The 14565-nt window shown below is 42.5% G+C and overlaps 1 protein-coding gene across 1 annotated transcript in view; it reads right to left on the bottom strand.

Annotated features, from left to right (window-relative positions):
- LOC120515531 (fibrocystin-L-like) overlaps positions 1 to 14565 on the bottom strand; it is a 146851-nt gene that overhangs the window by 36107 nt on the left and 96179 nt on the right. The window contains 11 exon segments of the mRNA XM_039736592.1: positions 484 to 613; positions 1155 to 1258; positions 5440 to 5586; positions 6021 to 6150; positions 6476 to 6594; positions 6944 to 7073; positions 8731 to 8903; positions 11072 to 11160; positions 12459 to 12518; positions 12562 to 12694; positions 13746 to 13902. Coding sequence (XP_039592526.1) covers positions 484 to 613; positions 1155 to 1258; positions 5440 to 5586; positions 6021 to 6150; positions 6476 to 6594; positions 6944 to 7073; positions 8731 to 8903; positions 11072 to 11160; positions 12459 to 12518; positions 12562 to 12694; positions 13746 to 13902 — 1372 coding nt within the window.

Here is a 14565-nt window from a genome sequence, read left to right as displayed (position 1 = left end):
AAATTGTCCTGATATATTGAAGGTATGACTTTGCGTGTGTGTGTGATGGGGCCCAGTGATGGCCTACTGCCTTGTCCAGGCTTTGTTCCTGCCTTGTTCCTGAGGCTGCCTGGATGGTCTCTGGGCCGGATTCTGCTCCCAGATGGGTCATGTTGTGTTGCCAGTGGCTCTGATATCAGCTTAACTCCTGAATGGTTTCTGTGCTTGTAGGCAGGTCAGTCTCAAACACAAGGAGTAACGGCGCTTCAGTTCACACAAGGGATTTGTGTAAAAAGGATTTAAGAGGTCAATCACATGGCGTGGAACCAAATAACAGCGTCCAAGCCCGTTTGGTGTTCTAGCGCTGGTTATGTGATTGCAGAAGAACCTTAGAGACAAACTGGATCCATGCATGTATTAACTCTTAAAATAAAATACATTTCAACGGACCCCTTAAGAAAGCAAATGTCACCGATGTGTCTGCACACACTCATCCTTCATTACCTTGGCCGACAGTGAAATAAATGATGTTGTCGTCCACACTCAGTTTGTTGGTTCCTAATATGCCAATAGCTGGTGAAAACCCTTGGTGGAAAGAGCAGCCTTGGATGTAAGATGTAATATCTTCAGAAATCTAAGAATACATTTAAAAAAACAAAAAGATGATTAAAGAAAATGAGTGATCCCATAGGATTTAGAGCCTTAGAATAAAATCTTTATGATCGTAATGACAGTAGAAATCCCTGCATAGGCAGACCCTACATTGTTCATTTCACACTTATGTTATCCGTCCTGTGTCTGCTTTATTTTATAATAAATTGCCTTTTGTGTTCTTCGGTGGCCTACTTGGTGTTGCTTAGGTTTGGGCTCGGCTCAAGAGCACCTCCTACTGTTCAGTATATTTATCAGTTCAAACTCAGTAATGGCGTTTGTACCCTAATGCTGACACATTATGTAGTCAAGCAATGCAGACTTTAAAAAGGGTCAGCCCATCAAATAGCATAGTCGACGTGATAATGTCACACGTGCAGTCAAAAGGTAACAAGAACAACAACAATGTGTAAAGCCCCAAATCACACAAGGAGTTCCTCAATGTGCCTTAATAGGCCCTGATTTTTAAAAGCCCCCCAGACTTTACTCCTTAAGAAGACAAGGAAAAAAAAAACTAATCTTACCTCCCCCATGTTCATGAAAACCACTGAGTATCGGGGGTCACTGTTGGATACGTAGCCATTCTGTCCCGTGTGATAGAACTCAACATTGCTGAGTCTCGCGGCTCCTGTGGTATGGAAGAAGAGTTTAGGTTACATCAGTCTTAGTGTCAAACACTGTGGTCTACTGCTGACGCACCACAAGATCAGTGATTGCACTTCCACTACTGACCACCTAAGTGACACTCAGCATGTCACCTGCCAGAGCACATATCTTGGAAATCTGGGAATCGTTGTACGTGAAAACACGAGAAATGTGACAAATGAGAGGAGGCCATTCAGTCCCTCGAGCTTCTTTGTTGAACTAATAGCTAAGCTGTTTCATCCAGATCCTTCTTAAAGATTGTCAAGGTTTCTGCTTTGACTCCATGTCTCGGAAGTTTATTCCAGATTCCTACAACTCTTTGCAAGAAGAAGTGCTTCCTGACTTCAGTCCTAAATGCACATCTCCTTAATTTCCACTGCTGTCCTTGAGTAAATGATTCACTCTTTTTGTGAAATAATTCTGTGGGATGCAATTTGATGTCTATGCGAATTTTGAAAACCTAGATTAGGTCCCCATGCAGCCTTCTCTGCTCGAGACTAAACAGGTTTCATTCCCAGTAGGACATGTCTTTAAATCCTGTGATACACCTGGTGTTTCTCCTCTGCACAACTTCAAAGGCTGCTCTCCCTTCCTTGTGCCATGGTCACCAGAGCTTCACACAATACCCCAGACGCTACCGTAAGCTACACAATACTCCAGATCAGTGTTTCTCAACCATTGGGTCACGATTCACTTTTGGGTCACGTGCGTCTACCAGTGAGCCATGGGTTGGTGTTATTGATAATGGCGGTGGGTTGTGGAGGGTCACCCAATGGGTTGCCACTCCAAAGATTGTACTTTATCCCCCCTTCCCTCAGGTGTTCATGCTCAATACACTAAGGGGAACACTTAAGTGGGGGAAAAAATAGATTGCCACACTGGAAAGTTGGAGAAACACTGCTCCAGATGACTAATACCACCATAGTCCAGTGCCTTGGGTCGGTGTTCACCATGGAAGGATGACTTATTAAGTAAAGGGCCTTGTTTATTAGGGTCAAGTTAAATCATTGATTCATAAACTGGCAAATTGCTTGCTCTTTTTAGGTACTATTTGCCACTGATAAAGAACTTGATGTCATATTGTTGTGATGTAAGATTTTGCATATAACTTGATAAATATTTTGTATGTCTTTATTTGTAATTTAGGCAAAGCAATGTAATTTAGTGTTACATTAGTGAGAAGCATCCATGTTTACCCTCACCAGGAATGGGTCTCTTTGAGTTTTACGACATAGTTGGGGAGGATGTGCCTTAAACCAGTTTGGCGAGTGTTTCTCTGCTAAAATCTTTCAACCCCCACAAGAAAGCCAGGTTGCCTTACATATAGTTTTTTTTTTGGTTTTGGGTGGCTGGATGTTAAGATGCTGTATTCCCCCATTGGTCTGAAGTTTGGCTGTTTGGAATTGGCTTGTATCAGAAGCCTTTAAGTACCATGATGTCCTATTGGCTCTAGGGGATGGACAGAGAATCTATAAATCTGCTTGCTCAACCGCATTCTCTCTCTCTTACTAACATCTGATGAAGACAACACAATGAAGAGCACAGCTCGGCAGCCATATTGAACAGGCACGTGGCCTGTTCTGAAGAAAGCTGAACACAAATGATGCCTTAATAAGAGACATTTTAAATAACAATATTTAACAATAACAATAACTCTGTGTGCCGCCTGAACTACACATCACCATTTAATCAGGTTGTATGGTTGCCAATATTCAAATGTATTTTGTATTTTGTTATTATTTATGAATATCTATATATAAAATTCACTAAGGGCACGAAGACAGTGAGCGCAATCAGGACAGAGAGCCACTCCCACCAACTCACAGAGCCCCGCCCGCCAACTCTAAGACCATGGGATACGCTCAACAGAGTCCCGCCCGCCAACTCAACCCTCCTACCGCATCATGGGATATGCACAACAGAGCCACGCATGCCAACTGTAACCATCCTCCCGCTTCCAGCGTCACTCCGAAGCATGTGCACTGCCTGCTCATGTGCCCGCACGCAGCAACTCACCAAACACAGCCTCAGTCGCTTTCATCTGCGCAAAAGTCCACATGCACCTCTGAGCCACGTTGACTTTTCATCATACGCAAGACAGAGAGCCACGACTGCCAACTCACAGAACCCCGCCCACCAACTTTAACAGAGCACCACCCATGAGTTACGCACGAAAGAGCCACGAACTCCCACTCTAACCCTCCTCCCGCGTCATGGGAAACGCACGACAGAGCCCCACCTGCCATTCACTAAGGGCATGCAAGACGCACGCAAGACAGACAGCCCCGTCCGCCAACCGTAAGACCATGGGATACGCACGACAGTGCCAGGCTCGCCAACTCCTCTGATGGCCAATGAAGAGCATTGCAAGAAGTACATACTGCGTTAGGTAGGCCAATGTTATGTTCTTGAACGGGAATGGCGGTATCTTCTTGAAAAGCAGCGTAAAACTGAATGCGATGACTGTGCATGGGGTTTGCGAGTTGACATTGAAAGGAATTGGAGTGAGTTTGTAAGTGCTTCTTGAGAGCGTGAGTTGTTTTGAAGCATTGCTGGCAATGTTCACATTGCATAATTCGTTCAGTGGAGTGTGATTTTAAATGTGCATTGAGATATGTCTGCAGTCGGAAAGTTTTCGAACAAATAGTCAATTGAAAGACTTGTGTGGAATGCGTTCGTTCAGTGGAGTGTGTGTTTAAATGTGCTTTGAGATATTTCTGGAGCGTGAAGGTTTTTGAGCAAATGTTGCATTGAAATTCCAGTGTGAAATGCATTTGTAAATGTTTTTCAGTAAGATAGTGGGAAGGTGACGTCACATCAGCGAGCGTGGCTGCAGACACGTGTTGAATGGATTTGCACGTGGTTGAGGAGATCCGTCTCTGTAATGGCACTAGACTTTCTGTTACCAGCATTCACCGCAATCTGCTACCTCACAAACTGTCCTTATTCCCCGGATTTCACTGACCCCATCAGATTCAAATTTCCTTTTTACGTTTACACGCAGACAATTTCCTGTTAGATTGGCGTTTGCAATGACAATTAATAAGGCACAGGGCCACACTTTCAAAAAGATATGCCTGTACTGTATCTGCCAAAACCTGTTTTCAGTCACAGACAATTGTATGTTGCCCTCTCCAGAGTTCCATCTTTTCATTCACTGACAGTCGTATCCTCAAACCCTCCCCATTTGGACAACTGTGTCTTTCAGGAAGTGTTCACACATCAATAAATAATTGTGCGGCGTATGCTACGCCATGGGCTGGCTAGTTATCAATAATACATTGTTTAACTTAACTGTAACTTAACTTCTGCTTGTCTTTTTACTACATCTAATTGCCTGAGGTTATAGATATAGAAGGGAAGGTGGGGAGAAGTTACAATAATCCCTTATAAAAAGTAATAAATCTGTGAGATTAGGTATTTTGACAAAGGCTACTTATTAATAATACAATAGGGGAAAGCAGAGCAATATATTACTCTACCAAGACAAAACACATAATTATGTGACTTTTTGCCATGGGGATGTCAGATTTGCAGCCGTTGATCTTGTCACAGCACCATGTTAAATTACACGACTACAACCTGTCGAGTGCCAATCTTCGTGCTCGCCTCTTTTTTTGATAGTCAATAGAGTGCAGTTTGGCAGAGCGGCTCTTTACAAAGGATTAACAGCTGCAGCAAGTTCAGTATCAATATCTGGCATTTAATTCTTTTATTTCTATTCTGTAATGGCATGTAAAAATGAGACAGCAGAGAGGTGAGCTTCTCTTGTCTTTCATGAGGTTTGAAACACGCATGTTCCTTATTCCTCATCGCTACCTTCTACGTATGTGTTGTATTTCTACCTGAGCATTTGTTGGTGTATTTGCTTGTAATTTGGAGCTCACCCATCTGACCAGGAATAAAAATCAAAACCTAGCCAGTTGTAGTCTAGTTGGCTTCAGTCATCAGGTTTGTCACATTTGATAATCGGCTTCATGAGATCATGTTGCCAACCACCTAAGATTGTGTCAATGAAGGCAACCGTTGAAAAGTGCAGGAAATGTCGTCTAATGTGACATAAGCAGAAGTAGCATCACCTGATCAGAGAGAGGTGGGGCCTAAAACATCCCTTTATTACTGAACTTTCCCTAAATTCCCACTGATATACTTCAGAATTTTCACCTGAGCGAATGAGCACTCTGGCCCCATACGACTCCTGGTACCAGCCCGGGTAATCTTCACTAATGATCTTGATGTTTCGACTGAGAAGTCCGACGTCCGCTGCCAGGGTATACTGCTGATTTGTTTCATTGATATAGTAGGTTTCAGCTGGAAGAAAAAACACAGATTAGAAAAATTACCACAACTTACATTACGAAAAAGTATAATTTAAAAGCACGCTCCCTTAAGAATACTTTACGTGAATTTCAAAACTTATCAGTCTTTAATTTCCAGTGAATAAAACACTAAATATAATAAAGAAAACTGTGCTAAAATGTGTACTTACTGTACTGTTTAAAGGTGTGTGTTTAATTACCTTCATTGCTTTACCACTAATCTCTTTCTAACTTTAATAATCAAGTATTGGCAAATGTGGATTGAAATTGTGCAGATTTTAACAAGACACATCTATCACAGGAGCCGTCATTTCCCCACAAGCATGTGATAGGAGACAGATGTTGGAAATATTCTTCTGGATCCTGGATTGATTTTTAAACCTGCAAATGTGTAAGCCACAATAGTAAAACCAGAGATTGATCTACCGATGTGTGCATAGGAGAGTGAATCGTTGAGGATCAGGGTCTTCATATCCTCTGAAATGGCGACGATCTGCCTTGTTTCGGCCTGCCTGGGGTCGTAGCTGGTTGTGGTAATCAAAATGTCATCTCCGACCTAAATTAAATGCAAAGGATAAGAACTTCATTGATTGTCTTTATGATAATTAGCAAAAACTTGAGACACCACTGATGTAGAGTCAAAAGAATTAAATTTAGCGTTGTTTTTAAAATGTATGCACATTGCAAAGAAAATGGTGTTTCTAAATGATATTAAATCAGACATTGCATTCCCCGAACCACTAAATATGCAGAAGGAGGCATACGTACCATAAATTAAATGCACAACAACATGCAAATTGGTGACTTACACTTTAAATGAACATTAAAATTGGCCGGGGCAGTAGGGGAACATAATGCAGTAAATCTGACAACGTCTGTACCTGCCAATCGACTGCGTCAGCCAGAGAAATCGATGTGGATCCGGCATCTGCTGTCATTGCCAGTTTTGTCCGGTATATGGAGTGAGGCTTGCCATGGAGGTCGAGGGTTCCCAAAACCTCTAGAAATATTTAAGCAAAACACAACAACATTACAAGAAATAACATTCTCAAAGCAGCTTAATTCAAATCAGGATACAAATGGAGAAGAAGCCCACCCTAGCCAGACCAGACATGAGGCAGAAAGACAGCCAGTCCAATTAACAGAGCCACACTCACACAAGCCAAATGTTGAATTTCTAATAAACCTAACTTGTAATCTAGAAATGTAATGTCCTTCTGTTCTTGGGGAATGCAGGAATTTAAATCCTTTGGCATACATGAAGAACAATCCAGCAAACGTATAAAAATATCCCAGAAGCCATTTGTAATATGTTTTGTGTAGACATTCCCATGGAGATTTTCACTTACCCAGAACCTTTGCTGCAAGGTAAAAGCCTTCTGGCAAAAGCCAGTCTGGTGTCATCATGTTTCCTCTAAAAATGATCTGAAGTTCACCTTGAAACGGTTCATCTGGTTGACCCACAAGCAACGTACCACCCTGTATGGAACAATTAAAGGAGGTCAGTTCAGCAACAGTGCTGTGAAATCTTCACTGTGACAAAACTAACTCCTTGGATGACAATAACTTTAAAACAAATTGACTCTCATTCTCTGTACGTCAGTACGTCTACGAAAGTGCAAAGACCTAAACAATTAAATCAGGTAAATGACAACGGTGTCCAAGAACCAAGAACAATAAATGGTGGAGCCCACAAAAACAAAAACTCAAAATGGAGAAGCCATGACATCACTGAAACAAACAGAAATATTCAACAAGCAAAGGGGCCAAACTGGCTACAGGAGACTGAAATGCTACCCACCGTTTCACAGCACTGCCCACCTTAAGGCCAGGACATTAAATGCTACTACTATTAAACTAAAAGAGTAGCACAGAGAAATAAAAGAATATTCCACTGAAAAATGATGTTTCTCCACATGTTAAGTAGTCAAAGTATCTGGTGTTGTCAGTGTAAATAAATGAGGAAAAACTTTCTTTTGAAAAATCAGTGTGGCTAAACACACCCCACGATGAGACAAAAAGACAAACTCCTAGACAAAAGCTGTAATTCAGCAAGACAATGAAATTTACTCAGACTAGATGAGAAGAAAACCCGCTAGTAAACTAGAATGCATAGTGTCCTCCTGCTGCCTGATGGGAATTGTAGTCCCCACAGTAGTGCTGGTCTTTGAGGTTCCCCCCTCCCGTTATCACTCCTCTCCCTGATATGACATGAAGCCCGTAATTTAAGTCAGACCTATGGCAAGACATACACAAAATTTCATAAAATTGGTTTAGCCATTTGTATGTGAGTAGTAAACAAACAAGCAGACAGCCAAAGAGAAACAGATTGCAGTTTTATTCATATACAGTAGACGTGTTTTGTAGTGATGACAAAATATAACCTCATGTTTTCATGGAGAATGAAGATAAAACAAAGATTTCGATATAATATGAACCAATGGCAACCAATGCTGTACAACAGCAAACGATGTGAAAAAACATCCATAGGAATAAAAAAATATGCAAATCTCACGTGGCTGGTGACACGTAATGCACGTGTGAAGTCATATGCAGACAGTGTGTGAAAGGCGTGCACTTCTTACTAAAATATCGTTAAATAAATCCTTCTGGAAAGTCTGAGTAGTTCACGTCCAGGTTTATCGTGCAGATGGAATCGAGCTTTGGAATTGAAGATCCGCCTGTAAAGCTCAGCATTGTGGGAATGTGTTTCCTGTTTATGATGTGTGCTTACTTTTCTGGAAACATTCATTTAACAATATTTTAGTAAAAAAAAAAAAGCTTGACACTTTGCATGTTGTGAGTAACTGACTGGCTAACTGACAGGTGGACACAAGTCATGTTATGTATTGTATTTATTTTGATGGATGTTTTTCAGATCATTTGCCGTTGAACAGCTCTGGTCTCCATTGACTTATTTAAATATATTGTACCGTACAATAAACTTTTTTTAATATCCATTCTTTATTAAGCATGAGATTAAACTTTTTTACAGTCATAACATATGTAACATGCAAAATAAAAATTTTGGGGTGAACTCTTCTTTTAATATTCAGGCCATTTTCTACATCCACATATCTTTCCATATTTGAATTCCTCACCATTTGCCAGTAAGAACACCCAGTGGGTCATTTACCTGAATATGCAGGTAGGTGGTCCTGATGATGACGGTCCTGTTGTTGTTATCTGGCAGCGTTGCATTTGTAGCCCACAATGCGTATTTCGACATGTTGGTTGGCACTTCCAGTGTGCCGTAGATACTCAGTCTGCTTAGCGTGGGGATGTCAATGTCGATTACCACCAACCATCCTGCAAGTGAGCACATAGGGGTGGACGTGCATTTAGCCACATTACGCGTTTGCATACCAGCAGCCATACCAACTGTGCGACACAACAAGCGATCCGCCTGAAGCTAAGCAACTTTGGGCCCGACCCAAACTGACAAGAAAATTGTACGCCGTAGTGAACAGCAATCGATCATTTGGCTGAAATGTTTAAATTATGACATGATCAGATTAAATGCAGCATGTGCTGACGCATTGCATTCCAATTGGACTGAATTTCGGCACAAATAACCTCCCATACCCAAAGGTGGAGGGCTTGACAGACAGTCAATGGGGGCTTCGACCCGGAGCGATTCCCCTCCAATGACATTTAGTTTGTATTCTTAGCACTTTTATTTCTTGGCATTTACTTCATCATTGTTTGTTACTTGGAGGACAGGAAGACCTGGAAAAAGATGATCTGCTGAGCCAACCCCTAGTGGGAGCAGCCGAAAGAAAAAGATGAAGGTCTTTATACTCACTTGGCTGTTATTTCATAATTGTGTTTTGACCTGAATATTACTTGTCATTGGCTCCATTCTCGTACCTTTGGCATTTAGAAATGAATATTTCCTGACTTTAATTGTAGTTTGCCCTTCTGGCATTTCTGAATCGTCATCTCTTGATTTGTTTGAGTAAGTAATAAATTAAGCAGTGAAGCTCCTCTCATCTTCTTGGTGCTCATGGTTCTCCTTTCTAATCTGTTAAATCCTACATCATACAACACATAAGGCTATTATGTCCCAGGAGTGCCAAGGTAATATTGGCAGCATGCCCTGACCAAATGTCTCTAACAAAGCATGTTTGGGACATTCTGAGATGCCACCCACAGTGTGCAGTCCAGGCCCTCCATTGAGAGCCCACAGTCCTCTGATGGATGAACCCAAGGCCTCCGTACTGCAGCTCTGTGACTCCTAGCTGCTTGTGTTTCCTTCCATATTCGTATCAACCTGATGCTGGCAGCCCCACTCAGGACCAGAACGTTGTTTGTTTATCTCCATTTTCCCCTTTCCCATGTGACCTATTCTATATAGTGGGTTTCATTCAGATCGGACCACTGCTTGTGGTTGTAAGTATCAAGGTGCGATACTCACATTCAGTCAAACCGTACGTTTACTTACTCACTTCTGGGATACACACTTAAGTCTCCTCAGTTTCATCTCCTATCACTAAACACTGGTCTGGTGTGAGTGTGTGCCAGCGCTGAAGCTAGAAATTGTAAAATGGGTAGGCCTGGGAACAACTGGTGTGGGCAAGCAATAAGCCATTCCAGTGGGGGTTCACTGACAGTCGATCTACAGTCTGGTGTCCACCTTCAAGTTTAGAGTGGCTTAGTTTATTGCCAGTCAGTCCAAGGTCTTTGGTGGGTGGGGTTCTGCAAGACGAGTCTCTAAAATGACTGACAATTTATGAGTAACATGAATCAAATCAAAACATTGGGGTCTCTGGCTTCTGAATGGGCAGGTCTGACCCCCAATAGCTTCACCCCTGGGGTGGGCTGTGACTGCTCTGTGATGCACCAGCACTTTATGTACATGTGGCCACTGTCTCGGTTTATTTCAGTCCTGCCAGGATAGACATTGGCATCAGTCATAAAACTAAATGTAGACCAGGAGAAGAAAGAAAGAAACTGATTAGCAAAGGAAAACTTAAAAGTCTTAAACCCACAAAAAAAGTTCTAATGCCCTAAAATCTAACTAAGACATGTATTTGATTAGAGTGTGAATCCATCTTAAGTAGTGTCCTGACCGCTGACGTCACCTGATGTGACTTCCAGTCACCAAAGTGTGTAAACAGGAGTTGTTGTCAATGGTAACCATCCACAAAACTACGTCAATGCAAGGCAACAAAACAACAAACAGATAAACACATCAGGCTGAACTGACTGACGACTCAGAATAATAATAATAATAATAATAATAAAACAAATTCTAACAATTTCATGTACCTGACTCTCCTAAATGTGTGTAACTCCAATAAGCAGTGTAAAAATGGCTTGAACTAAATTCAGGGTCATGAATGACTTAATGAGGACTCTGCTTCTCCTTAAAGACTTTTAATTAATTTGCGGTTTTAAAAGCGTAGACATAAAGGTACATTTCATTGGCTCCCAAAGTTATTTTTATGGTCACAGCATCAAATTCCTTTACGTACCTCTCGGAATCACCACACTGGAACCATCTACTGGTACGGCATAATTGTTTTCTGCTGAAGTCAACCAGAAAGTAGTGTTGGACCAAAGGCTACAATAAGAAAAAGAGAATTCATTGTTGTGTGTGCAGAATCCCAGGGCATAGAAAACATCTTATTGCAAAATAATAAAAAACACAAAAACTGCACAAGGTTCAGCATTCTTTGTCTAAGTGCAGTCCGATTGGTCATATGCCCTGTCCTACTGCAGTATCCACCACAGACACCAAACCAGTCCATCTTCTTCATCTTCCTCTTCCACCTGCTCCCATTTAGGGTTCACCACAGCAGATTATTTTTCTCCGTCTATCCCTTTCTTTAAAATCCATTTTCTGCCACAATGTCTACCTTCATGTCCTCTCTCAGCACATCCATAAACCTCCTCTTTGACTTCCTCTCTTCCTCTTGCCTGGCAGTTCCATCCTCAACATTCTTTTCCCGATGTACCTCTCATATCCCCTCTTCACGGACCCAAACCATCTCAATCTTGCCTCTCTCACTTGGTCACCCAACTGTCACACCTGTGTTGTGCCTCCATTATACTCATTCCTGATCCTGTCTACCCTCGTTACTTCTAGCTCTGCCACTTGTCTTTCCGCCAGTGCCACCATCTCCAAACCATACAACATAGCTGGTCTCACCACCATTTTGTAGGCCTTCACTTTCACTCTTTTTACTTACTCGTCTCTCACAAATTAACCCTTGACATTCTTCTCTACCCAGCCCACCCTGCCTGCACTCTCTCTCTTCTTCACCTCTCTGCCACACTCTGTTGAACTCCAGTATTTCAATTTGTCAGCATTCACCACCTCTGCTCCTTGTAGTCACACCCTTCCACCGCTTTCCCTCTCATTCATGCACACGTACCCTGTGTCTCACTCCCACTGACTCCAGTGCATACCTCCACCTCTCGAGGTTCATCTCAACTTGCCGTCTACTCTCACTACAGATCACAATGTCATCCGCAAAGGGACCAATTCACTCAAGCCAGCCAGTTCAGAGTGAGCAATTAAAATGATAATGTGAAAAACAAGCAGAAAAAGGAAACTCCATGCAGACATACTATAACATTTTCAAGGTTTCCTAATTCAGTTCATGGCCACAAGAGAACAGAACCAGTCCCTGCAGCAATGAGCACAAGAGGCAAATCCAACATTGGACAGGGCGCCAGTCCATCACCTTTGAAGTCATCTGTTACTCGAGTGGCCAGAGAAAAACCAACCCAAAGACAAACCTCACACGCCCAGTGACTGAATTGGGGATTTGAACCCAGAATGCTGGAGTTGTGAGGCAGCAGTGCCAACCAGTGCCCCCACTTTTAACTTATCAAATCTGCATACTTTTCACTTACGTAATTCCACTCGTTCTTGGGGGTGGGGCTGTTGTGTTCGTCACCACACCTCCTCCTCCGCCGTCACTTCGCCACCTCCTCCTCCTCCTCCTTCCTCCTCCGCCTCCCTCCTCCTCCTCCTCCTGAGTAACAGCTTGTGAAGTAGCATTGATAAATTATGAAGTACACATACATGATCTTTTCCGAAGGATCCAAATTTGAGCCATACCAGTACCATGGGTTTTTATTTCCTGAAACTGTAATGAACAACAAGGAATAGGCTAATCTTGAGATCTCCCAGATAACAAGAGACAGAGCTCTCCAAGGCACTATATAATACAAACATAGACAGATGTCCAGGTGACAACTCAATACTCATTAAGGGAGTCCAGGATTGATAAATTAATAGCAACCCAGCAGAAGGGGTACTCATTGTAGAGTGTATGAGCTGTTGGCAGACATTAACTCCTACAAATCAGCACAAAATAATGAATCAAGAAGTCCTGTGGTTGTCAAATGTAGAGGACGCTTCACTTCAGCTCCAGTCACTAAGTGTTATGTGATGGGAGCGGAAGATGAATGCACGGCAGCCATCACAAGCGCTGAGGCACAGTATGGTACAATACAGTCCAGTCCAGTCCAGCTCTACTTGTCTCTATTTTCAGTCATTTTGTTCCTTTCTTCACACTTGTCACTGAATGTTAATGGAGGTGTGGGCACCAGTTTAATAAGCTCACTCGCAGGTCACAGCTCTCCAATGCTGTAAACATCTGGCTGCAGAACCTGAAGGCCACTGCTTCTTTGCAGTGGCATTCGTCTCTCAACTGTGTTTTTAATGCTCCAGTTTGTTCTTCTGTACTTCCTGCTTTGTAAGTTTAGGGGTTTTCTCGACCATTTATTGTCACATTTAGACCCAGTTTCACTTCAGCACCTGTGACTTTAGTGGCAGCACTCATACAAGAGCTGGGAAGACCCTTGTTGACGGTCATGGAAGCTGTTAGCAGGGAAGCATGCAGCAGTGTAATGGCTGTGTGCTGCAGGGGGCGCCGTACACACACCTGTAGCTCAGCCAGGTCATTACAAGACCCGCTAACTCACTGGGGGGCTAACACACACTGAGGGTACATGGATTTGACAGAACTACTCAGCGGTGCTCTCACTCTGGCCAGTGACAGGAGTGCTTAGACTTTGTGCCCAGTATGAGACATTACGTTATTATCTTGTGGGATTAGAATTCTTAAAACAGAACTGAGTATCTTTAAAATGACTAGATGTTTCCCACGTCACAATATGTTATAAAAATCATACTTATGTATTCCACGGTGGATGTGTTGTTGTCAAAGTACCAGTCTCCATTCATACTGCTCTGGTTCAAAGGCTGGCTCAGCCCATTCCTGTTATCGACGATGTTATAGCCTTCATAATTCTGGGCACTTTGGTGTCTGATGATGACAAAACTGGATTCCTGTAAAGCACATAAAAGAGCAGACGTTGCTTAAAGGGCAGTCATTTCATCAAAAGAGCCCACCCAGGTTTGCATGGACTTATGAGGAGCTGAAGCCGTACTTAACAGCACAGGGCACAAGGCAGGAATCAACTTTGGCTGGGGTGTCAGTCCATCACAGGACACTCACACACACACACAAACCAATTTAAAGTTGTCAGTTAGTTTCACAGGCATATCGATGGGATGTGTGAGGAGAACCCAATTAGGGTGATGCCAGGGCTGCAATTCAAACCCAAAACTCTGACAGCTGAGAGGCAGGGCTTGGCAATGCACCTCCTTACCACCTACGATGAAAATGAAAACATAAAAATGTGGATTGGCATCTGTATGTGTATGGAGACAAAGCAGTCAAGTATCAAGTTCAGGCCTCCATGGAATTTGTGGTCAACTTTTTTAATTGTGACCCGTGCATCCATTTATTCATTCACTCTTTGAACTCCTATTATTCTGTCACAGGTCAGGAGGCTGTAGCCCTAACCACTGTGCCACCCTGTCACTCACAATTAAGAACTGAAATACTCAAATGCAGTCACTTTTATTAGGACCGATTACTTAAAACCCTGATCTGAACTATCGTGAAGACCCTCCATTCAGTGGACTGACTAATTGGGCAGATGGGGT

Source organism: Polypterus senegalus, chromosome 15 (assembly GCF_016835505.1).
Source record: "Polypterus senegalus isolate Bchr_013 chromosome 15, ASM1683550v1, whole genome shotgun sequence".
Taxonomy (NCBI): Eukaryota; Metazoa; Chordata; class Cladistia; order Polypteriformes; family Polypteridae; genus Polypterus; species Polypterus senegalus.
This window is presented reverse-complemented; position numbering and strand designations above follow the sequence as displayed.